Genomic DNA, 24,699 nt, shown 5'->3' with positions numbered 1-24,699 from the left:
CTGTAATATAAACGTTCAGGGATTGATAATTGTGTGTGTGTGTGTGTGTGTGTGTGTGTGTGTGTGTGTGTGTGTGTGTGTGTGTGTGTGTGTGAGTAGAGTTATTGCATTTTATTATATTTCGCTTCTTGCCTAGAAATGATAAGCCGTTTAGAATCCATGCAAATATCTGGCAGAGCATGGAATTCTTTTTTGGATGACAGAGTGGGAAAGAGGGGTCTCTCTCTCTCTCTCTCTCTCTCTCTCTCTCTCTCTCTCTCTCTCTCTCTCTCTCTCAACATCTCTCTCACCCTTCCTCCCACCCTTTCTCTTCTTCCCTTCCTCTCCATCTCTCTCTCCCCTTCTCTATCTGGCAGGGTTAGACTTTGTTGGCAGGAGTGACCAGAATAAAAACAGCAACACCAGACACAGGAGAGAGAGAGAAAAAAAAAAGCGCAATGATCCATCGAAACGCAGGCTTTGCCCTTTCTTAATTACGTTGCATCCAGTGTCTTTGCATTCCCCCCCCACGCCTCCCTTCCTTTTTTTCCCCCCTTTTCCGAGACATTTGTGAAGTGGTAATTAGCTCTAGGAGAATAAAACCAGCTGATTTGGACGGTGCTGGTGCATTTTGGGGCGAGATGGCTAACAGGATGGTCGTGCTGCTGCTCCTCGGCTCGCTGCTTCTCTCCCTGCTGCAGCCTTCCCTACAGGGAGGTAGGTGTGCACTTCATTCACCTCGTACATGGGCTTCTCTCTCTTCTGCACCTGGGGACAGGTGCAGGCTTTCTTTTTTTGGACCGTTTCTTTCATTTCATGAAAAGGAAGGATTGGACGTTGTCATCTGTCGACTGTATGCTCTTGAATTTAAGTATCGTGTCATAAACTAAACTTTATGAGCTTTTCACACAGGAAACTGCAGGTCATGGGTTTAATGCTAAAGATACGAACTTGATTTATTTTTAGTATATAAATCTGTCGAGTATGTTCTGTACGGTACGTCTCTATCGGCCACCTTTACGTCGTTGTGGTCCTTAGTTGTGTCCTTTTACTGATTTTGTTGTCTTCAGCATCATTAAAGTTTTCTTTTTTCCTATTAACATATTTGTGAACTTCCGATAGAACATTTTGTCCGCTCTAAGAGACGTGTTTTTACTTGTTTGCCAATACACACATCATACTGACAGATGCTTAATAACATAAGTACATATTTTACTTTTTTTACCAGTCCTTACTGTGGGCTCATTGTGCATTATAAAACATCTATAATACTTATTATTAGTCTAAATTGCATGATGTCAGATAAAGCAAACAAAACCAATTCCAGTAATTAAATAACTTTGTTTGTATTTTGGACTTCTCGGACTTAATGATGTCCCGTATGTAATATTTTAGCCGTTATAAGACGCTGCTGGGTTTGTTAACGTTTAAGGACAGTTTTATACCGTATATAAGCAGAACTTTGAGGCTACAGCTCAGTAATCAAGCCTCTCAGGAGACATCGAACACCCTAGAGCTGATTTTCTGACAGGTTTATTAGGCTTTTAATGTTGTTTTGGAGTTCACAGTGCATGTCGTTGCCGAATTAAACCCTTTTTACGGAACATGGCAACGCACAAAAGAGAGCTCTCGGCAGCTCGTGCCAAGTTTTCCCCTTCCCTCTGTTTTCAGTTCGAACTTGTTTTCATTCTTGGAAGTGAATCATCTCGCTGTTATCCTCAATTAGGAAGCATGTGAGCACAGCCAGAGTTCTTCACAAAGATTTATTTGTTTGTTCAAAACAGTTTCTTCTGCACTCATTCACAAAGGTGTAAAATACTGTAGGTCTTTTGCTTGTATTGTGGTGAGCAGACTTATAGCAGAGAAACAGTCCCTGCTGTTCTTATTCCGTATAAAGCCGTCAGTTCCACATCTTTAATTTTTTTAGTCTGCTACATTCATTATAATAAGTTAGAGGCCATAAAAAAAAAACCCAGAGCTATTTCCCGGGATTCCTCTCTCCCAGCCAATTCTGTCCTGCTTTATACTAAAAGTTGGGTTGAAAATCCTGGGCTGTAGGACACCTGCTAAATTTATGTGCCACTACATAAATTGCCCAGAGTTGGTCCAAAAACATCAAATTTTGTTTAGTTCACTCTGTGTCTCTGGCATAACGTGTGCCGTTCTTACATCCGAACCAATAACTCATGAGCGATTTATATAACGGCGGCGTATTTATGTAATTATTATAAGTTAAGGAAAGTGTATAAGATATACATACGTTGGAAATGTCGTGGTGAGGGATCGTGTGTTAAAGCTGGACATCTACTGTATATATGACTGAGATTTTTTATCCTAATGTGTAGAAGGACTTTTGTTTTTAAGTGGAATTATTTATTTATACTATAAATCAAATCATCTCTAAACAGTGTGTCTAGAGAGAAAGCACAGGAACAGGAGCAAAGGGAAAGAAGAATCGTGACATAACAATCCCTCGGTTCCCTTTCGGGGGAGTGAGAGCTTCCCGATCCACATCCAAAACCGCATCGATCGGACATAAAGACGGTATAACTCGTTCGACGTAGATAGAAACGAGACGGACGGAGAGGACGATACCGTATGCGATGATGACAGTTTGTGAAGATTTACAAAACTTACTCATCTCTTTGTTGTCAAAGAAGAATGTCAAAAGAACATTCGATTGACGGAATTCAACAAACACGTTAAGGCCTAAATTAGTTTTGAGTCAACAGATTTTTCATTCTTGTGTCAGTTCAGGAAAACATCCCTAAATTCTCGCCTAAGGTCACACATGTGTTACAGATGCTGCAGATTGTTGAGTATTCCTTTAAGCTCAAAGCAAGTTTCCTTTTAGTAACTAAACCATGATGTCATCGGGAAGAGGGGAGTTACCTCACTTTGGTTAAACATACACAAACCGGGATTACAGCAGGAGAGTCGAAATTGTCGAAGGATGGTTTGGACCCAAACATTCTGACAGCTCTCTGACTGTAAAAGTCTTTTAAGTGACTCGTATTCGTCTCACTCTTTCTGTCCTGACTGCACCTTCGATCACTCGGAAAATTGGTCAGGAACGTGATTATGATCCATCACATGGTTTTCAGGAGCAAAGAGCTGTACAAGATATAAGTGTCTCTCTCTCATGCTGGAAATCTGTACAGTTCAGATGGAGCTTCGGTGTAGCACGAAGGAGCAGTTATACTTTACTAAAAGGTCTGAAAAGAAGTCATAATTCATTGGTTATAAGTTAGATTTTTTTCAGGAGGTTTGGTTGGTTCAAAATTTGAATGATTTTTATTTCCACTCCTTGATCTTTCTCTTCTTTTCCCACCCATGTTCATGAAGCTCTGACCTGTAACGTGACTGACAGAAGACATGTCCAAACATATATACAGTACAGTAAGACTTCTGGACTAGAAAACTGTTTACCAAATGGGTTTCTGAGTGACGTTATAAGCCAACATTCATTATTCTTAACAAGCATCAGAAAATAACGTACTTATGTACGGTGGGGAAGAAAGTAAAATAAACCCATTATTAATTAGTAATAATTCATTTGTGACCCAAGAAAAAGTAAATCTGAAGGAAAAACTAATCAAGTAACGATTAATTTAAAACAATTTTTTTAATTCCTTCAACTACTGTCGATGGGGGAAGTCGTGGCCTAATGGTTAGAGAGTCTGACTCCTAACCCTAAGGTTGTGGGTTCGAGTCTCGAGCCGGCAATACCACGACTGAGGTGCCCTTGAGCAAGGTACCGACCCCCCCAACTGCTCCCCGGGCGCCGCAGCATAAATTGCTGCCCACTGCTCCAGGTGTGTGTTCACTGTGTGTGTGTGTGTGTTCACGTTGTGTGTGTGTGTGCACTTTGGATGGGTTAAATGTAGAGAACGAATTCTGACTATGGGTCACCGTACTTAGCCGTACATCACGTCACTATACAACAGTATTTATATAAAAACTTAAGTAAAATGCTATGTTTAAATTATACTTTATGCTTTTACAGCAAAACAAATACTCAAGTACTGTAAGGAGCTTCTCTAAGGTTTATTAATAAAAAATAAAGTGACGTGACGTACGGCTAAGTACGGTGACCCATAGTCAGAATTCGTTCTCTGCGTTTAACCCATCCAAAGTGCACACACACACACACACACACACAGCAGTGAACACACACACACACAGCAGTGAACACACACCTCAGTCGTGGTATTGCCGGCCCGAGACTCAAACTCTCTAACCATTAGGCCATGATTTCTCCCCCCCAAAAAAAAAAGATAGTTTTAGGAATGAGAGTTGTGTATGGAATCAATCAAATTGTGAAGCGTTCTGAGATATTTTTGTAATCTAGTGTTGTGTACAAAAAACCAATACATGTGATCGTTTTTAATATTGTCTAAGTCACAATATCACTGAACAGAATGAGACAAATCTTACCCGGTACTAATGTCTGTAATTTGATTCAGTGAATCAGATGTACTGACTCATTAAAGTCTTCCTAAAGCATGAGCTAAATGTAAAAGTATTCGTATATTCCGTATATTCGTGGCTCTTATACTAGAGTTACCTTCGTGATGACAGCTAGGACCAGAGAAACGCCAAGAACTTTACCGACTCCTAATAATTTAGAATTTGTATGAAGGAGTTTTGGCTTCATGCGTCAGGCCCGGACTTCAGAGGATCCCTAATACATTAAATCTCCTTTCCTTTGACACCAGGCCATAGTTTAAGCAGGTAAAATCATATCCAGATCAAATGTTATATCCAGATCTGCTGCCCCACGCACTAAAATCTTCAATCAGATTATCTACTGTGCTGGAATTGAAAACGTGTGCTCGGAGGATTCTTACTGGAGTTAATCTTTAAGGAAGTGCTGGCGTTCTAGTTCTGGAGGTTTTTGGCTGCCTAAGAGAATTAATGTGACACCTCTTGTGTCTCGTGGTGTGTTGGCCAAAGTCAGTGCAAAAGGATTTAAGAGCCTCGATGTCTTGTTCCAGGGCAGATATTAACTGTGCAGGCTTTACGAATCCAGCTTAGAGGACGGTTATGTGGACGAGATACGGTACGGTTCGCTGTGTAGTTACATCTTATTCCTTGTGCCGGCACAGCCGTAATGCTGAACATGAACAGTTCTGTCCTAAATAAAATCCCCATCCACGTCTCCATTCATGTCTGATCGTGTTTTTATACATATATGTATTTAATATGGGATTAAAACATAAATCCTTCTGTAACAAAACTTTATAAGTGAAGGTGATTTTGCTGTGAAATCCAGCTAAATCCCTCTACTGTTACTGAACGCCCAAGCGATCCTTTCCTGATTAGTCGTCACGTGACCCGTTCGTTATTTACCTCAGCATGCTCCCTAGCTGCTAGCCCGGGGCAACAGTGCACAATAAAGTCACCTCGGCTCTCAACACTTTGCTCCACTAGTTTCCAGGACCATTAACTGGAACGCAGAAATGCTAGCAGAGATAAGGGGCTTCATTTAGCCTCATTTCTTCATAGCTCTTGTTACAATCGAAGGCTGTTAACAGATCTGACAGTTTATCGGCCATGTCTCTGACACCGTGATATAATAAACACCGCTTTCCCACACACACAGCGCAGAACCCATTCAGAACACCAGCAGAGCCTCTTCCGTTTTAACACGTCTGAACAATGAGATTCGGTTATCAGACGTTTAGTAAATGTTTTTATTAGCGAGACTGAATTATAAACTTTTCCCTGATTTTGTTGTTGTATATGTTTACTGACTTTAGCCTTTTGCTCTGTACTGTAAGTGGATAAAATGCTTTGTAGGTGATGACTGCAAATCTCCATAAAACTCCATCCAAAAGATCGATGATAAAGTGTTAAACATGGTGTGTTAATACTGTAAATGCCTTGTAATGGAGCTCAGACACACAAACCCTTCCTCCATTATACGGCGTTCATCATTAACGTGCCGTCACTACGACCTTCCTGCCGGTCCTGCTAGCTCTGTGACCTACATTATTCTACCTACAGCACTAGCTGCAGCAACGATACGCTACAACTATTTGCACTGTGACCGCAAATTCCGAAGTTAATGTCAACGTGAGGATTGCTTGGAAGTCGCTGTGGGGACTGAGCCAATTTCAAGACAAAGAACCACGCTTTAATAAAACTATTTGTTCCAGAACATGACTGGCTTTCTTTCAGGTTGGCCAAAAGGTTTTGTGAGGCTGTTTTGTGTAATAGATGTTATAAGATCGTGATCATACCTTTTTAACTGTAACATCCCTGATCACGTGTTTCGATTCTTTACTTTCCCTTGACGGCGATGAAGCAGAGCACACGGGGCGTAAAAAAAACCCCAAAAAACAATAAACTCGATATCTTATGAAACGATACATCTGCAAGACATCGGAGCGGCTTGTCAGTGTTTGCTTTATGATTATCGTAAAACAACCGGAACGACGGTGATGTGTTTTATGGCATTTTATTTTTCCCTGTGTCAGGTCAGGTCAGACTTTACCAATTATACGTTCAAACGATAGCCACGAACACGCAAGCTAAGCCGGGACGATACGAATACACGACGAAAGGTATTAATTACCTTATATAAAGTGCACAGTGCATTACACTATTATTACATGATTATTATTGTTCTGTATAATTTCTTTCAGTCTTAATTCTAAACTACTGTACACTTGGTCTCTGATTGCCTTGTACCGAGGTTGTTGTTGTCTTGGAGAACACTTAAATATGGCTGAATGAAACACTGACATCCCTTTAACACAGTCCTCAATGGAAAAATATCTGAAATAATGAAATCCTTATTTAATCTGAACATTACTAACCTTAGAAACACTTGGCAACATTACATGTTGCATCAAAGCCCTTTACTGCACCTTTAATCTTCTTTGAAAAGCATGACAACGGGCGGTACGGCTACCACGATGTCATGCTTTATCCTGCTTTATCCTGCCCCACCCCTGATCACGATAAGCTAGCGGCTCGTCCCAGCTCAGTGATGGTTCACACACTAGGGTGCAATTCTTTTCCAAATCATTTACATAAGGCACTGTTTCAGTCTCCATCTCTGATGTTTATAAAATTCGAACCAAGTAATCCTACTGCATCAGGACTTGGCAAAAAAGCCTCGGATTCGCTTAAGCAGATACATGAGAAGCAAAAACGGACCCTTTCTCCAGTTTTAAAGGCCTTCTTTTGTCAAATGCATAGAAAAAACTTTTGCCAATGTGAAAATCATCCACTTTGGCTTGAACACAGTGCTGTCTGTGTGCCGTGTGCCGATTTTATTCCGGATCCTTCACAGTAACGCTCTCTGTACCGCAGATGTGTCCGATGGGAACGTAGGAGAAGGAGAAGCGGGAGGGCGTCCTATCAACAAAATAATTAGTGTTGCCAGTTATGACTGAATTACTCACAACTTGTGGCAATTACTATCCAAAAAAATGTCTGAAATGTTGTGCAATTCAAAATCAAATGTCAAGAGAAACAAAGCCAGGGAAAGTTTGAAAGTTGGCCATATTGATTTAATAACAGTGTGTGTGTGTGTGTGTGTGTGTGTGTGTGTGTGTGTGTGTGTGTGTGAGGGTGAGGGTGAGAGAGAGTATATATACGTATGAGCGAGGCTGTAATGACGCTATTCTAAAATTAATGTGTGTGTGTGTGTGTGTGTGTGTGTGTGTGTGTGTGTGTGTGTGTGTGTATATATATATATATATATATATATATATATATATATATGTATATGTATGAGCGAGGCTATAATGATGCTATTCTAAGAATAATATGTGTGTGTGTGTGTGTGTGTGTGTGTGTGTGTGTGTGTGTGTGTGTGTGTGTGTGTGTGGGTGAGAGAGTATATATATATATATACGTATGAGCGAGGCTATAATGACGCTATTCTAAGAATAATATGTGTGTGTGTGTGTGTGTGTGTGTGTGTGTGTGTGTGTGTGTGTGTGTGTGGGTGAGAGAGTATATATATATATATACGTATGAGCGAGGCTATAATGACGCTATTCTAAGAATAACATGTCCGTGGGAAAAATCTAAACAATAAAATCAGAACTAATTGAGTCACTGCTAATGAAACGAGGTATTTATCTTAAAGAAAAAAGGGTTTGCCGAGGTGTGAATTGGCCGTGCTGTGGATACGAACCTCGTCTTTTGGCTCAATCGTCGAACGGCAACACCGGTTATAAACAAGTCATAAAAAAAACAGCTCCAAATTATTCCCTATGCGTCGATCAAATAAAAGTTCCAGTCTGTGAAATACAAAATACTTCTCACATCATGATCCCTTCTGAGACAGTTATAAGAAATGCATATTGGTTTAATTTCAGATTTTTTTTATATTGTTTTCAATGTATGTAACTTTATGGAAGATTTCATTTAATATCTGTAGATTTAATGCGTGTGAAGAGACTAAAAATAAGCATGTCATAGATTATATACTGTACTAGATAGAGAATACAAGTACTGAGCTATTGGATTAGACGGGATTGGACAGTATTGACTAAAACTACAAGGAGGATGTTAGCCAGAAAACATACAGTCACCGTTATACAGTATAAAAAATGGGGCACATGGATATAGGGAATTAATCGACGGGCGGGTGACGTTAAAACCCCGAAGATTGTTTTCCGATAACAGCATCAGGAACATCAGGAAGAGTTTTATTTCCTTCATAACAAAGTCATTTGAAAGAAAGCCAATGCTAACAATTGTTATTTATCACACAAAGACTCATCATACATTTTATCCATTTTTAGTCGTGTTTAATTCTGTGGAACGTCTGTAAAACAAGTCGATATCGTCACTTACTGTACATTAGAGCGGTTATAAACAGTCGACGGTTCACCAGCCTCGTGTTTTTGTCTCACTTGTATTCGATAAGACAGAAAAACGCAGCTCTGATGTTGCTGCATTAAATAGTTGTTAAATGTAGGAACGAAGCTTTACGTCCGACTGTCACGAAGCACCGACAGTGTCCGGAGATTCCCTGAAAAAAACAACAACGCAAAAACAAACATTCACTACACAAAAAACTTATCTTTAAGTGCTTATGTGATGCGTCCACAATGGAAGTCTCTAGTAAGTTGTTAAAGGAAATAATAATGAATTAATAGCAACTTCAGACCAGAGTTAAGCAGTTAACATTCACCACACAGAAAACTTAAAATAAATCGTGAACTATTTCTCATCAAGTAGAATTTAGCATTCAACAGTACTACGGTTTAAATAAATAAATAAATAAAACCTTCAGTTTCATAGAACAAACAGAAAAGTTATAAAAAGCTAAGACACGTCATTTACACTGAATAAATGTTTATTTCCGATCGTATTCGTTAATAATTTTATTTTAATGGTTTGGTTTTGCTGTGATCACTTTATTATTCATTATGCTGCACTTATGACATTTGTGACATTACTGCTCTCTCTCTTAAGACTTTTGAATGTGAAACCTGACACATGGCATAAAATCTCTCCATCACCTGTCAATCTTTCACTCGAAAGGGCGGAGCCTCTGAGCTCAGTGACCCACCGGCTGAAAGGCGGCATTGTATTAAATGTCTATTTTATGTTAATTCTATCCAAGATCTGTATCAAACAGCCCTTTCTCTCATTCGTTCCGTTATGGAAAAATACTTCCAAATGTCTGGCTGGTTTTATACTGCTTTTTTGTGATTAAGATGACCCGCAGTTCTTTCAAGTTAGAGCAAACAGCAGAGAGGAAAAAACAGACGGTTTGTTTTCACTGGACGGGAATGGCGAGCGTCATGGTCCCGTTTTACAAAAGCAGGCCCGAGGTATCCAAAACTGTGTGATGACCTTGGGAGTTCTAACCACAGAGCTGGTGTGATGAGTCCAAACACCATGAAACCCAATCACTTCCCAGGCATCCGTGGCCTTAGCTGTTTTTCAGAACAGCTTTTGAAGAGCATCTTCCCTCCAGCTCTATCAACGCACACATGAGCTCATCTGTTTTCCAAAGAGATGTCTGCCATAGTCTTTCAAATAAAGGATCTTTTGCAAGACTTCCAATTACCCCAAGAGAGACAGGCTGCTTTGCAAAAAAACATAAGTCATAAAGTCCTTTGAAATTTCCCATGCTGTTGTGAAGATATACAAAATCCCAATTGGCACCGGTTTCTAGCTTGACCATTTTTTCCCCTCCTGGACAGAAAGGCGGCCAGCCTCAGACTAAACAATATCGGCTGTTCAAGGATCAGCCAATTTGTTGGTGATTTTGCAATTTTTTGCACGGTGTACTGTACTGTATGTATCTGTCCTCACAATTCTGTAAGATGATGCAGTTTCTCTTTCTATCACTGCCTGCTTCAGGAAACGTGTTCACGGTTTATCTTCATTTTTCACAAGCAACGAACACAAACATTCCCTTATTTGAAGGACTTTTTATTTATTTGATCAGCACCTCATTTGTCAGGAGGGAATTTAATCATCGGTGCCAAAACCCATGAAACATCCCCAAAAACAAGCTATAACCTGAACACCACACTTAGTACTTCTTGAAATCGGATTCGTTTTTCTCGAGTGCTTTTGAAAAGACGACGATCTGTAGGACACGTGGAAACCAAACTTATAATAATGGATAAGTTTGGTTTCCACGTGTCCTACAGATCGTAGCCCACTAAAAGTGTGTCTTCTTCTTCTTCTTCTTCTTCTTCTTCTTCTTCTTCTTCTTCTTCTTTCGGCTTTTCCCTTCAGGGGTCGCCACGGTGAATCATCTCTCTCCACCTACCCCTATCTCCTGCATCCCCAACACTTACACCCACTAGCTTCATATCCTCATTAATTACATCCATATACCTCCTCTTTGCCTCCTGCCTGGCACCTCCATGTCCAACATTCTCCTACCGATATACTCACTCTCATTTCTCTGAACATGTCCAAACCGTCTTAATCTGTCCTCCCTGACTTTGTCCCCCAAACGTCCGACATGAGCCGTCCCTCTGATGTACTCGTTCCTAATCCTGTCCGATCTCGTCACTCCCAAAGAGAACCTCGACATCTTCAGCTCGGCTACCTCTAGCTCTGACTCCTGTCTCGTCTTCGGTGACACCGTCTCTAAACCGTACAGCATAAAAGTGTGTCTCTGAGCAAGAAAAAGGAAGCCATTGACAGTCATTTATGCACGTCTTTATGAGCTAACTTGATTAGCGAGAATTTCTGAGGGGATTGTTGTCATATCCATAAACAATCGCATAGTAAATGCTAGTCATCTGTTTAACATATGCTAGCTGAACAGGATTGCCGAGAGGTGTTTTAGGTCATTTTATAAATATTTATGATCTTCATTGCTAACGCCAGTCGGCTAGCTAACATACTGTACGCGAGACACAATCCCTCTTTTGTTTTTAATGACAAAAGTCTTTTTGAGAACCGGGTGCCTAATCAGAAACATTTAAAGTCTGGAGTCTATACAATCTCCATACATCCTGTCAGGGTAAAAGGGTTTAGTTTGTCATGTATAACTCGTGTATGTATATTGTATCGCCACATAAACACTTCAGTATGGCTTAAATAATTTCAATAGACTCTCCAACATGAGTTTGACTTTTTGTTTTCCTTTTTATTTTAACTGATGCAAACCAGATTTAGCCTCAGCTCTGTGTCTGAGCCTACAGATGATGGCAGATAGTCACCAAAATGAACAGAGAACAGAAACAGAGGCACTTTTCTTTGTTTAACTTATTAGTATGTGTACTTTATATCACATGCTGAACATCCTATTAGTCCCTGCACACTACAGAACAACTTGGACCTGCCTTCGGCATGAAGTTATGTAGATGGCTGACGCCCTCGTTCTCTAAAAAAAAACCCATCCATCACGGCACAATATTTACTTCTTTGGATGAGGTCATTTGTTGTAATTTCGGTATGTAGGTGGAAAACCGGTCCCACCCAACTAGATGTAGCAGACTTAGGTTTTGGGTTTATTAATAATATTTACATTTTTTATTCTTTCAGGGGTTTATGTGCCTGCTGGTACAGGAGTTGGAGGTGGAGGTGGAGGTGTGCAGCCTGGTACTGGTGTTTTCCCAGGTTTGTTATTAACATCGTAAAATCTTCTGAAAATATACAAAGACTTCTTTGTATAATTACGACACATTCGGTATCATTCATCTAATTCGAACAACAGTTTACCCGTTAGGGGTAAATTTTAATTGTAGAATTTTAATTCTCGGGGTCGTTTTTATTTTATTTTATTGAGGTTGTGGGTCACCATGATCCACCAGAACCTGCTGTGTCAGCCCTTAACATTGCATTGAATTCTGCAGCTCAGGCTTTGGCAAACATGATGTACTTGATCAGTGCCTCATGTCTATCCTGATGCCCCTTCATCCAGCTGCCGTTGGTGCTTTAACAGCCACATCGTGAGCTTCTGCAAACAATCAGAACTCTGTCCAAGCTCAAATTCTCTGGAACTTAGACTGGAAAGATTCTTCCAAAACATTTTCAGTTACGCTATTGGTGTTGTGTTCATGATGGTGGCTCCCGAATTTATCAAAGCTGTTTATTTAAGTTGACATCCAGTGACTTTGATGGACAGAAGCATGTCACTGGTGCTACTTTCATATTCATTAGAACAACTCCGTGACATCCTTCGTCCCCTTGTGGGTGTGAGCAGGGTCATCCTCAAATACACCACTGCCTTTGGGGTAAAAAATATTTATCGTAGGATAAAGGCTTAGTCAGAAGTACTTTGCACTGATTTGCAGTAATGAGGTAAAGTGGATGTGAACCGTGCCAACAAAACGCCTCTCACATAATAACAGGGCCACCAGCTTCGCCTTTCGTTCGTCATCAGTACTGTATGTAAAACCTTTAAGGGTTCCTCAAGAGAATCAACCACACAGAGCACTAATGGGCTCTAGACTTACAGTACACATGTTTGCACAGGAAGCGAAGAGCATCGTTTAAGATGATATGGTCCATATGGTTCAATTCTACCATAGATTTAAGAACATGAAGTCATAAAGTCGTGTGCTCGTGGTTGCGTTCTCAAGATTTAAAAGCTCCCAGTTGAAGTGTAGACTCATTTCAGTGATGTCATCATTTCAGGATAGCCACTGTTAACTGTGCCACAAAAGAATGACCTAATCCGTGCTTTCGGAGAGGAGCATTAAGGAGAGCTAAAACAAACCTTACGCGATACCCTGTATAAGGCATAACTCTTTCTCTTGTCCTGTATTTGATAGGAGGTGCTGGGGTCCCTTACAAACCGGCAAAAGCTGGAGGTAGGTTCTGTTTCATTTTGTCTCTCGAAGGTCCATTTTACCATTTTCATGTCAGTCAATGCTCAAGAAGATCGAATCCACTACAGTATAATACACACATACATTATCCTAGTAATGAATCTCAGTGCTGCAAACTGACGGAATTTATTCGGTAATGAAATCGATTGAAATACTTGTCTGATGTATCACAACAATTACATTTGTTATGGCAAATTCAGTTGATTTAATTGCTTACTCAAGGCCTTTACCGAGCCTTCTAGGAACAATACGGTCATGTAAAAGGTTTTGGTGATAGAAATGTTTATATCTTCATAATAAATGTCGATATCAAACCTATTTCCTCTCTCAAAGAAGTGCTTGTTCATAGGTATCTAAAATCTTCAACCAATAAAACTGTGTCTCAAAATAAATATCAGACTCGCAGCCATAAAACGATTCATTAGTTTATACCGATTACAAATGTCTGATAAAGTTGGATTTTCATTCTGCTGGTGAAATAAAACACTAGTGTACTAGTAAAAAGGGTTATACGGCTGAAATGAAGCACTATGGGGAATAACAGACCGATCCCAAGCCTCCAACTCGCTACATCAAGCTTCACGCAAGTGCTACATGGATCTCAACTAGACATGCTAACCTACTTTGTCTTCTTGCTAAAGGAAAGGTTAACACAGTAAAAGCTATATTAAACATTAGTCCTGGCAGAATAACCAGCATAACAACATCTATCCCTGTATTACAAGGGCAAATATTTGCATGGTTCGGTAGAAAGAGGCTAGCCAGCTTCTAGCCCTAGCTACACTTGGCTTGTTAGGAGTATTGTTTTGGCTTATTATCCTTTTAGACTTGCTCATATTACAGACTAAACAGTGGATGAAATAAGATGATTTGGAGCTGACAGACGGGTCTAAGGTTATTGTGGCTGTATCCAGCTGAGATTTAGCTTCACTACACACAACAATCCAAAGCTAACATTTTCATATTTATTTTTGGCTTTAGAAATGTGTAGAATGCAACACCCAGGTATCAGGTGTCACTTCTCCAGGCGCGTCTTTTGGCTAGCGTCGGATTCGATATATGTCCTTTGGAAACGTTGGGACGGCTGCTAATGTCCTGAAAGATTAATCGAGGCTCCTGGAAAAAAAACATTGATTGAACAGCCAAGAAAATAGAGAGAGGCTTGGAAGTGGTCAGTTACAAGGATGTCGATGTTAACTTACATTTCTAGTAAAATTAAGCAGTGCTTTCAGTGCTTTACATGATGTTAAGTGACGTTTAATCGGTTAAACGATCACGATCGAGGGCTTGAATAACTATGATTCATAACTAATATACAGCTAATAAACACAAATAAAAAATAAATGACTTTGTTCAACAGCAGGTGGATACGGAGCTGGTGCAGGAGCCCTTGGCGCTGGTGGACTTGGTGCTGGTGGACTTGGTGCTGGTGGATACGGCGCTGGTGGACTTGGTGCTGGTGGATACGGCGCTGGTGGACTTGGTGCTGGTGGATACGGCGCTGGTGGACTTGGTGCTGGTGGATACGGTGCTGGATTAGGGGCAGGAGGTCTTGGTGCAGGTAAGAAGTACCTCTAAACACACTTGCAAAAATCCTTTGTTTTTGTAAAAGTATTTTCAGTGAAGCTCCTGAGTCAGATATAATCAATAATATTATTTCACGTTTTATCTTCACAACAGGAGCCGGAGGAAAGCCGCCTAAACCAGGTGAGCAAACCATAAACCACTCGTCATTGCCTCGTACAGAAGCGTACTGTATTTAACATAAGCCACATAAAAGGAACTTAAATCCCACACCACATTTCGGTTACAGTATTTAAGGAGCTGTTAAACTTTGCGGTTAGCGAAAATTATAACGGCTTTATCTTAAATTTATCTTTGCTTTCTATTTATATTCCTTTTATAGATTTTTATTCCTCCCTTTTTTATACAGTGTTTTTTTTTTTTTTTACATATGGCAAGCACTAAAAATGTGTGTGTGTTTTTTTAGTGTGTTAAATAATTAAGAAAAGCTACCTGATCGTTTTCAGTCCAGAAACTTCATGCGAGTTTACATTTCCATTATCACCATTTAAACAATGGTGCTCCCAAAGCTGATCGTGTCCTTAGATTAAATCAGTACAATAAGTGGAAATTTCACGTACCGTGGCCAGACCCTGCTGTGATACTGCAGTGTAAATATTTTTCTCGCTCAGTCAATTCATATAATGTTAGTGCATTAGTTGTGTTTGGCCATTACTGAATTTCCTAAAAGACTGTTGATTAAATCTATGGCCCAGAGAACTGTTTGGAGAGATAAGGAATTAGGCCAGTGCGACAGAGGTCGATAAGGTCGGGACGAGTCTGTTGGCTGCTCTGAGAAAGACCTTTCATTCTTTCAAAGAGGTATTAGCATTTTAACACCTCCCCGGTATCAGATGTTCAATGGAAGTTGTCTTTGGCTTTAACAATAAGGATTAGAGCTTGAGACATTTGCAAACTTTTATGTCATTGCGCTAAAATTTCATTAATCACTCTAATCCAAAAGGATATACAGTACCTAAGATACTTCATTTAGTGTAATTAGTGAGTCTTTAAAATACCACTAACTTTGTGACATCTCGTTCAGGTATTTCATCTTTCTAGGTCAGCAAGAATATATTTTAATATTATTGTATAATTAGATTTTTAAAGCTATGTATTTTATTTACTTCTCGCTAGTTTGATGTGAGAGTTGAAACATGAGACTAAATATTATAATTTGTCCAAATGTCATCTATATACGATCTGAATATGAAATAATTGATTGCACATTAATATCGATGGTATATGGCATGGTGAGATTTAATTAGGTTGTGCACACGTAAAGAAATAAAGAAAGGAAGGCGATACGATATCGGTCTTGTGTAGGTGGAGAATGCGAGCTGTATTTTTTCGATTAATTTTGGAATAAGGAATAAATTCTAGTGAAACTCATGTAGACATTGGAAAGTTTTATACATTTAAAACATTAGGAAGTGATCACAGGTTTACATTTAATTTGTTTACGGACAATTTGTCTCAGGGTAACTATTTTTTGACACAATAACTCTAACAGTAGGTTAGCATTTGGTAAGCATACAGATTAACTGACACAGATAAACATACAGATTAACTGACAGATAAACATACAGATTAACTGCAGATTAACTGACACAGATAAACATACAGATTAACTAACACAGATAAACATACAGATTAACTGACACGTGAGACTTGATGGTCAGAATATGCTGATATAAACATACAGGAATAAGCTTATTTGTTTATTGTGTGTGTGTGTGTGTGTGTGTGTGTGTGTGTGTGTGTGTGTGTGTGTGTGTGTGTGTGTGTGTGTGTGATGAATATGAACAAACCACTTGGCTGTAACTATTTTAACCAGCTGTGAGACTTGCCATAAAAACACCCAACTAAAGCTCATGAAAATAAAACCTCTGATATCAGTGAACCCTGCTGTAACAGAACAGAGGTTTTTAAACAAAATAAAATAATACTCTGGAGGATTTAAGTGCCAACGATACCCAACTCCAACTCCATTACTTTACAGGAATTCTCCATTTGCACACGTTTTATGAATGTAACATAACCTTTTGTACAAATCGTAGCAAGGACAAGAAACACACAACAAAACAGGACACGAAACACACAACAAAACAGGACAAGAAACACACAACAAAACAGGACACGAAACACACAACAAAACAGGACACGAAACACACAACAAAACAGGACAAGAAACACACAACAAAACAGGACACGAAACACACAACAAAACAGGACACGAAACACACAACAAAACAGGACAAGAAACACACAACAAAACAGGACAAGAAACACACAACAAAACAGGACACGAAACACACAACAAAACAGGACACTAAACACAGACGTAAAGACGTTCGTTTTGTGTATTTGTGAAAGAGGATAAATATAAATACAGTTTGTAGTAAAAAATGGACTCAAAGTGATTTTACAGGATTAAAAAATCACAGGATGAGAAAGATTCGATATTTTATATGAGAGGTGAGACAAAAAAAAAAGCACAGCTGCTTTTTGTCTCTTTACACAGTCAGAAGGGGAAACTCGAGCTCTCTGACCCTTTTAATCCTTAAAAACATTGTTGTTCTTATCTGTCTGAAGAAAAAAAATAATAATCCAGCAACGTCCCAAAGGCAATTATAGTTCTACCTGGGGAGAGAGAGAGAGAGAGAGAGAGAGAGAGAGAGAGAGAGAGAGAGAGAGAGAGAGAGAGAGAGAGAGAGAGAGAACAAGTAAAATAGAGCTAAAGACAGAGTGAAAAGAAAAGGTTGAGAGATCATGAGGGAGTAGGCCAGGCTGATGAGTCGGGAGGAACGCCAGTGTCTCAAGGAGCACATGTGCTTCTCATTAGCTGGCTCAGACCTGTCCCCGAGTCACTCACTGCTGGCCTCTGATAGTGAATAATGACTCCTCTCGAGCCCGGGTCCGTAGTGACAAGGTAAACCTCCCTCTCATTCCCTGGCACAATCCACAGATATTTTGGGGCAAACATTGACCTTAGGATCGTAACTCAAATCTGCAACGGAAAATTCCCAAAAATTTCCTATCAATATACTTTGAGGTGTTATTCTGTATGATACTCCTCCCAATTTCAACACCGAACGTTAAGTCATTACCTTGCCAAGTGTAACGCTTATGTTCTTACCAACCATGTTGGAAAAATCACGCTCTTCTTATCCGTTTTGGACTAAGCGGAACATCCAGACTTCACTTTTCATTTGGAAACTTTTCTCCCAGAATATTTTAGCCCTTTCGTTCCTCGCCATTCGCTTCAATACGGTCATTATCGAAATGTGGTTCTACTTTCGGTGTATGATTCATTATACAGGTTTTAATAATTAGTTCGCTTAGTTAAATAAAAACTGCCAGAACTTAGTATTTTGACAGTTATGTAATCCCTAAGCTCTCCGTTTGTAGTATTTAGGTCATAAAAGACATTAGACTTTCTATGGAAATGTCTGAATAGCTGAGAAACGGAAACAAAACCATTGAATAATTTTATTACTTAACCGAGTATTTGGATATCACACCGACGAGGTGTATTGGAATAGCATCAGGAACGAATGTGCCGTTTAAACCAGTGATGCTTTATAGATGGATAACTTTCACTCCAGCCCTTAAATATCTTTGTGAAATCCTGGTTATCATCATATCATTTTCCCTCCTGAACAGAACATATAATATTCCTGTCAATCCTGTTTGGAACGGTGGGAAAGCAATAAGTAAACATGCAGGTTGGAGAAAAGACAGAGAACAATCTTGTGAGCACAGTTTATTGGCCGTATCATTCCTCGAGTCTGACATTTTCGAACCGAACTCATGTGTGGACCATCTGGACATGATTTACATCTGAACATACCATCGCTGCTGGCAGGTTTATTGACATTTTTCTGATGCATGTTTTGCACCACAGACTTTCACTGAGGATCAGGTGTTTCACTTGCTGTTATAAACATCTGTAAACATGTCATAAATGCGATATAACAAATTGTAGGATCTGTTTGGCTTATTCCATAATTGCGATTCGTTTCCAGTGGAAACGTAGAAATAAAGCTATACGTAAGAAAATATTAAACAGTCACTTATGATGCTTATTAAACCTTCTAATGAATCCAGAATGCATCCATTAATACAATATATTTATATATGGAAATAACATCCATAAGAGATTATACTTCTTGGCATAAGCCTGTATAAATATTCATAGTAGTATTATACACAGTTCTTACACTTATAAGCATAACATCAGGTTACATAAAGCTTATAATCACATTGTACATTGAAACCCTGAATGTTTGCTCTATGATGTCCACAATGCAGATATATTTATTATATATTTTTGGACAGATTTAACAGAAGGCCTTTCTTCATGAGAATGAATGAATTAAAAATGAATAATGACTTTAATTTACACAGAAATAAACGAGGTTTCAGTCGTTCAGTTATTCAGTACGCGTGACCTACGTACCAGTGAGCAGCACGGAGACGATGAGTTTATCCAGTTTAAAGTATGTGGTAGCTCAGTGGTTAAGGTGTTGGGCTACTGATCGGTAGGTCATGCGTTCGAACCCCAGGTCCACCAAGCTGCCACTGCCGGGCCCCTGAGCAAGGCCCTTAACCCTCAGTTGCTCAGTTGTAAGTCACTCTGGATAAGGGTGTCTTCTAAATGCTGTAAATGTAAAGTCATTTAGGGCGACTCTGGTGTGCACTAATGTTGTCACGTAGTATTTATAGTATCTTTATCTTGCAGCTACACTTCTTTAAAGCCAATTCACACCGGATGCTGCGTTTGTTTTAGGCACATCGTACTTTTTTCACACACTGAACTAACATAATCGCTCTCGACCTGCTGTGGCCTTTATTTATAAGTGTAAAGCACAAAGATTTCACGCTTCTCTAAACTGTTCTAACTGAGCAAAGTGTTTGTACAGTAATGAAACTTAACTGGGAAAAAGACACATATGCTGTTTGTTCACTGCCCCACTGTTTCATGCAACAGTTTTACTGAGCTGTTTTGTAGAAAATATAACATAACATAAATTTCCTCATCGACACGTTTGCACATTTGGGCATTGGTACTGAGTGGCGCATGCTGTCCTGTGGCAGCTGACTGCTATTTCATTAGCTTTAGATTAGACAAAGAAATGATGCATTATATCAATTATTTATAGCATTCTGTACATTTCTTTTGTCCGTCGGTGGAGCTGCAGACAATTTGATGTAAATGCCAAAGTACAGATACCACCCATACCCTAGAAATGCCATGAAAGCCATGTGTAGCAGTCAACATTTCTATAGCCTTCTACCAACATATAATCTAAAAAGTATTATGTATAAAAAGGATTATATATAAATAGAATGGTTATAATGATCAGAAATGCTTTCTGAATCTTTTGAGGGGGAAGTCGTGGCCTAATGGTTACAGAGACTGACTCCTAACTCTAAGGTTGTGGGTTCGAGTCTCGGGCCGGCAATACCACGACTTGAGCAAGGCCGAACCCCCCCCAACTGCTCCCCGTGCGCTGCAGCATAAATGGCTGCCCACTGCTCCGGGTGTGTGTTCACGTTGTGTGTGTTCACTGCTGTGTGTGTGTCTGTTTGTGTGTCTCTGCGTGTGTGTGTGTGTGTGTGTGTGTGTGTGTGTGTGTGCGCACTTTGGATGGGTTAAACGCAGTCAACGAATTCTGAGTATGGGTCACCGTACTTAGCCGTACGTCACGTCACCTTCACCTGAATACAGGATCGATAGCACGTGTTAACAGTTCATATTAAGTACATGAATATTTAATAATATAAAGAAAAAAAAACCAATCAACATTACAGTCAGCGCCTTGTGAATAAATGAAAAGTATTTGAAGTGAGGCTTACAATTGTGGAAAAATCAGTGAGGGGGTCGGAGGGAGGGGGTGTTTTTGTCGATCTTAAGGTGAAGTCACTGAGCAGTTCAGCCTGGTACCATTTCTGTAATCGTCGTAAGCACGATGAATCGTATCACAGATGCTTGTAAATAGGAACCATTCTCACAAAAAAGTAACATTGCCAGACTTTGTGAATAGAATTAGTAGCACAGAGTACAGTCCCAGAACCAAGCAGATTAACAGGACAAACCTTCAGCATGAATGTTTCACTGTACCTTAAAGAAGAACTAATCCTTCATGATGACAGTGGAAGAGCAGGAGCTAGGTGAGCCAAACAGCTGCTCCTATTTATCTCAGCTCTGATCCGAGTTTGAGTCTAAACTAAAGAGCCTGGCAACAGACCGGCAGAAACATCATGGGAAAGCAAAAAAGAGAGCGCTTTTATTTGTGAGTTATAGGGAATATAGCTGAGAAACAGAAATTTTTTGGCAGGTGTTCACCTTCAGGACCGCAAGATCTGGGATGGCAGAAACAATGACTTATAAGGGGAAAAATGAGAAAAGCACAATCGGGGCCGTTAAGTGCAACAGAGTTGTCACCATTCAGGAGTTGGGGCGGATAATTACACCAGAATGCGGTTCTTAGATCAGCTCTTGTAAACGTGCCACGACTGATAGACGTGACATAGGTGATGATCGGTTAAGAGTAGACAACGTGTCGGATCGCTGCATTCAGAAACCGATCCAAATTGTTACCGAAGTATGAAGAGAAAACCATTGTGCAAGGATATAATAGGTTTAACCCCGTCGAACAGCCGTTCCCATTATTTTTAGAGCATTACTCTTTTCTAATTCTCTTATTGAGAGAAACATAGTGCGGTTCGTCTGTAGGGTCCAATTCCATTTCTCATCAAACTATCAGATACATTAATAGTAAAGAATAGGAATAGAAAAGGACATTCGGTTCTGTTGGATGTGGCCTAGGATGTGGGGCTGTGGTGATGTGGTAGCCTAGTGGTTAAGGTGTTGGGCTACAAATTGGAAGGTTGTGAGTTCGATTCCTATGTCTACTAAGCTGCCACTGCTGGGCCCCTTAGCAAGGCCCTTAACCCTCAGTTGTATAATAAGGAGATTAAAAAAAAAAGTAAGTTGCTCTGGATAAGGGCGTCTGCTAAATGCTGTAAATGTAATGTGTCCCTCACTATAGCGTTTCCTATATTGATGAGTCTTAAGTACTGGATGTAATTATAAATTAATTTGCCAGACAATCAGGAAATAAAATCCCCAGTGTGCTGCACGGTCAACATACATATAAAAAGTGTCTCTGAATGTTGAGTAATAACACACAAGGTGGATTAGTTAGTTAAGTAATATTCCCTTTCTAATAAAGCATCTTGTACGTACCCTCGACAAAAAGTCATCCGGATATCGGTTGACATTTTGGCTATACTGTAAGTTGTGGCTTTCTGTCTCACGTCGTACATAAAAACATGTTATTAAAAGTCTGGCCAGTCTCTTTATTTTCTCTCATCATGTTTAACCCACGGTGACTGTTACTTATAGCAGGAGAGTTATATGACAGCTTTGTGCTGCACTTTAGTCTGCTCGGTTTCCACATACACGTGTGTTTCCGATTGTGAAATAGATGGTTCTTTATATCAAGAAAAAAACGTTCTACCGTACCATCACCAACGTAACAACACTACTCTAGTATAAACTATGATACATATATTTAAATGTATGTATTAGCGCATGCACCGTACTGTATGTACGACGTACGCTATGATTCACACTGTACACGAATCGTAAAACCACATATACATAGAGATAAATATCACATGACGTTCTTCCCCAAACTGCTGCCACAGTATTAGAGGGACAAACACTGAAAAAAAAAAGAAATAATAGTGAACTTAATTTAAACAAGTTAAATACTAAATCGAATGATGTCGAGTGAGCAGGATTAATTAAGGTAAACCAACGATGTTGAGAAATCCTCGGAGTACGTTGACACTAATGGGAATTAAATACAGGTTTATGTAAGCAGTTAAATCATGTATGAGAGAATAGTGTAGCGGTAATGTCTCTGTGTTGTGGGTTTGAATCTCAGCTGAAATGAGAGCTTGATGTTTGATTTTTTTTCAGGAAAATATGCAATCAAATAATTGTATTAATTGTGTCACTTACTCGGTTTAATCGGTTGGAGCTGCTGCACTCATCCGAATTAAAGAAATTCATTGAGTTTTTGTTTCAGTGTAAAATGTCTTCTCCGAGGTTGTTGTGGAAGCTGTATATTTTATAATATTATGTGTTTATTAAATATGAAATACGGTGGCACGGTGGCTTAGCGGTTAGCACGTTCACCTCACACCTCCAGGGTTGGGGGTTCGATTCCCACCTCCGCCTTGTGTGTGTGGAGTTTGCATGTTCTCCCCGTGCCTCGGGTACTCCGGTTTCCTCCCCCGGTCCAAAGACATGCATGGTAGGTTGATTGGTATCTCTGGAAAATTGTCCGTAGTGTGTGAGTGTGTGAGAGTGTGTGTGCCCTGTGATGGGTTGGCACTCCGTACAGGGTGTATCCTGCCTCGATGCCCGATGACGCCTGAGATAGGCACAGGCTCCCTGTGACCCGAGAAGTTCGGATAAGCGGTAGAAATGAGTGAGAACCTAGATCTTTAACTGTTTGAGCCACCGTGCAAATTCCTTGCTTTAAACGATGTTTATATGAAAATCCTTCATCCTTGAATCCCATGTGCTAACAATCCTCATTTGGAATACAAAAAATGGCTTGTTCAACGTTCCAAATTTTTAAGAGAATTATATAGGAACTTTTAATATCTCTATTGCAAAGTCTAAACAGTAGCTCATTGAATATTCTTCCATCCATGTTTCAGACCAGAACACTACTTAACTGAAAACATTTCATAGCAGAACTTCTAAATCGTGCTCCTTACGTGCCCTGATTTGGGGATAAATGAATAAATACAGCAACATCCTGTACTGTTTCGGCAATTGAGGAACAAACCTTGGGGGTAATTTGCTCTGTTTTCAGATCATTTGTGCCAAGTGTTGTGCCACTTCCCTTCAGATGGCTGTGTCTGATTTTCTTCAACTGAATGCTGGCTTTTTAGGACTTGTTGTGGAAAAAGCCAGTTAGCGGTGGTTAGCGCAGCTATGGACAATTTTGTAGAATGAATCTATGATTACTTTGCTAAATGGAACGGTTTGCGTATGTTCCTGTTGGCATTTTCTGTTTTCTTTCTTTTTTGTTTTACTTTGGCATGTCAGTGTTGCGGTGTAATGAAATTGATTGCGATCTGCAGGAGAGCGCTGCTGTTGGACTCCAGCAGCCTGTAGACGTTTTTGCTGTGGCTGTCATCGGTTCTGTGGACAAGAGCCATGGAATTCTCTTCTCTCTTAAATTAAATCCTTTAGCATCCGCATCTGGTGAAGAGAGAGAGAGAGAGAGAGAGAGAGAGAGAGAGAGAGAGAGAGAGAGAGAGAGAACAAAGTTACAGATAAAACCACTATAGTTCTTCATCTTGGCTCATCTACCTGCATTGTTTAGTGCTCCAGATGTCATGTCTGAGACATGGTATCTGAGGAAAAACAGGCAAAAAATGGTTAGATGAATTCTCTCATATCCTATTCCTCTCAGTATGCAGTTTGTTTGCATTGAGGATTAACTTACCCAAACTTCTCATGTCTGAGAGCTGGAGAGACTCTTGGCCTGAATGTTGACTTTGGCTAAGCCGACGCTGGATGGCCGCAGTCTTTGAGCTCTCCTGCTAACTTTTGGCTGCCTGTTTTTGCTCGCTACATAACAAGCGTCAACAGTTCTGCTGTACTACCCAAGGATCTTTATAGTCACTAGAATATTTTGTTAAATCATAAACTGCTTCGCAAAAGTGTTTACCTACAGTAATCGCTGTGAAACCCCTAAATTAGTTCAGTATGCCAAGTGCTAAAAGTGTCACTTTGTGGTCTCGATATAAACCCACCTGTTTTTGGAAGGTAAAAGAACATTAG

At 39.8% G+C, this 24,699-nt stretch overlaps 1 protein-coding gene across 16 annotated transcripts in view; it reads left to right on the top strand.

Moving 5' to 3' along the window:
* The first annotated feature begins 348 nt into the window (after positions 1–348).
* Positions 349–24,699, top strand: part of elna (elastin a) — a 56,097-nt gene continuing 31,746 nt past the window's right edge. For 8 of the 16 annotated variants that reach the window (XM_027162140.2, XM_047806381.1, XM_027162149.2 and 5 more), the window contains exons 1-5: positions 352–696; positions 11,968–12,042; positions 13,200–13,238; positions 14,617–14,817; positions 14,937–14,963. In XM_027162140.2, the coding sequence (XP_027017941.2) occupies positions 621–696; positions 11,968–12,042; positions 13,200–13,238; positions 14,617–14,817; positions 14,937–14,963 (418 nt within the window). In that variant the 5' untranslated portion in view covers positions 352–620. Of the gene's footprint in view, positions 697–11,967; positions 12,043–13,199; positions 13,239–14,616; positions 14,818–14,936; positions 14,964–24,699 lie in introns of all 16 variants that reach the window. The other 8 variants (XM_027162147.2, XM_027162143.2, XM_047806380.1 and 5 more) reach the window with 3 other exon arrangements.

Source organism: Tachysurus fulvidraco, chromosome 22 (assembly GCF_022655615.1).
Source record: "Tachysurus fulvidraco isolate hzauxx_2018 chromosome 22, HZAU_PFXX_2.0, whole genome shotgun sequence".
Lineage (NCBI taxonomy): Eukaryota > Metazoa > Chordata > Actinopteri > Siluriformes > Bagridae > Tachysurus > Tachysurus fulvidraco.
This window is presented reverse-complemented; position numbering and strand designations above follow the sequence as displayed.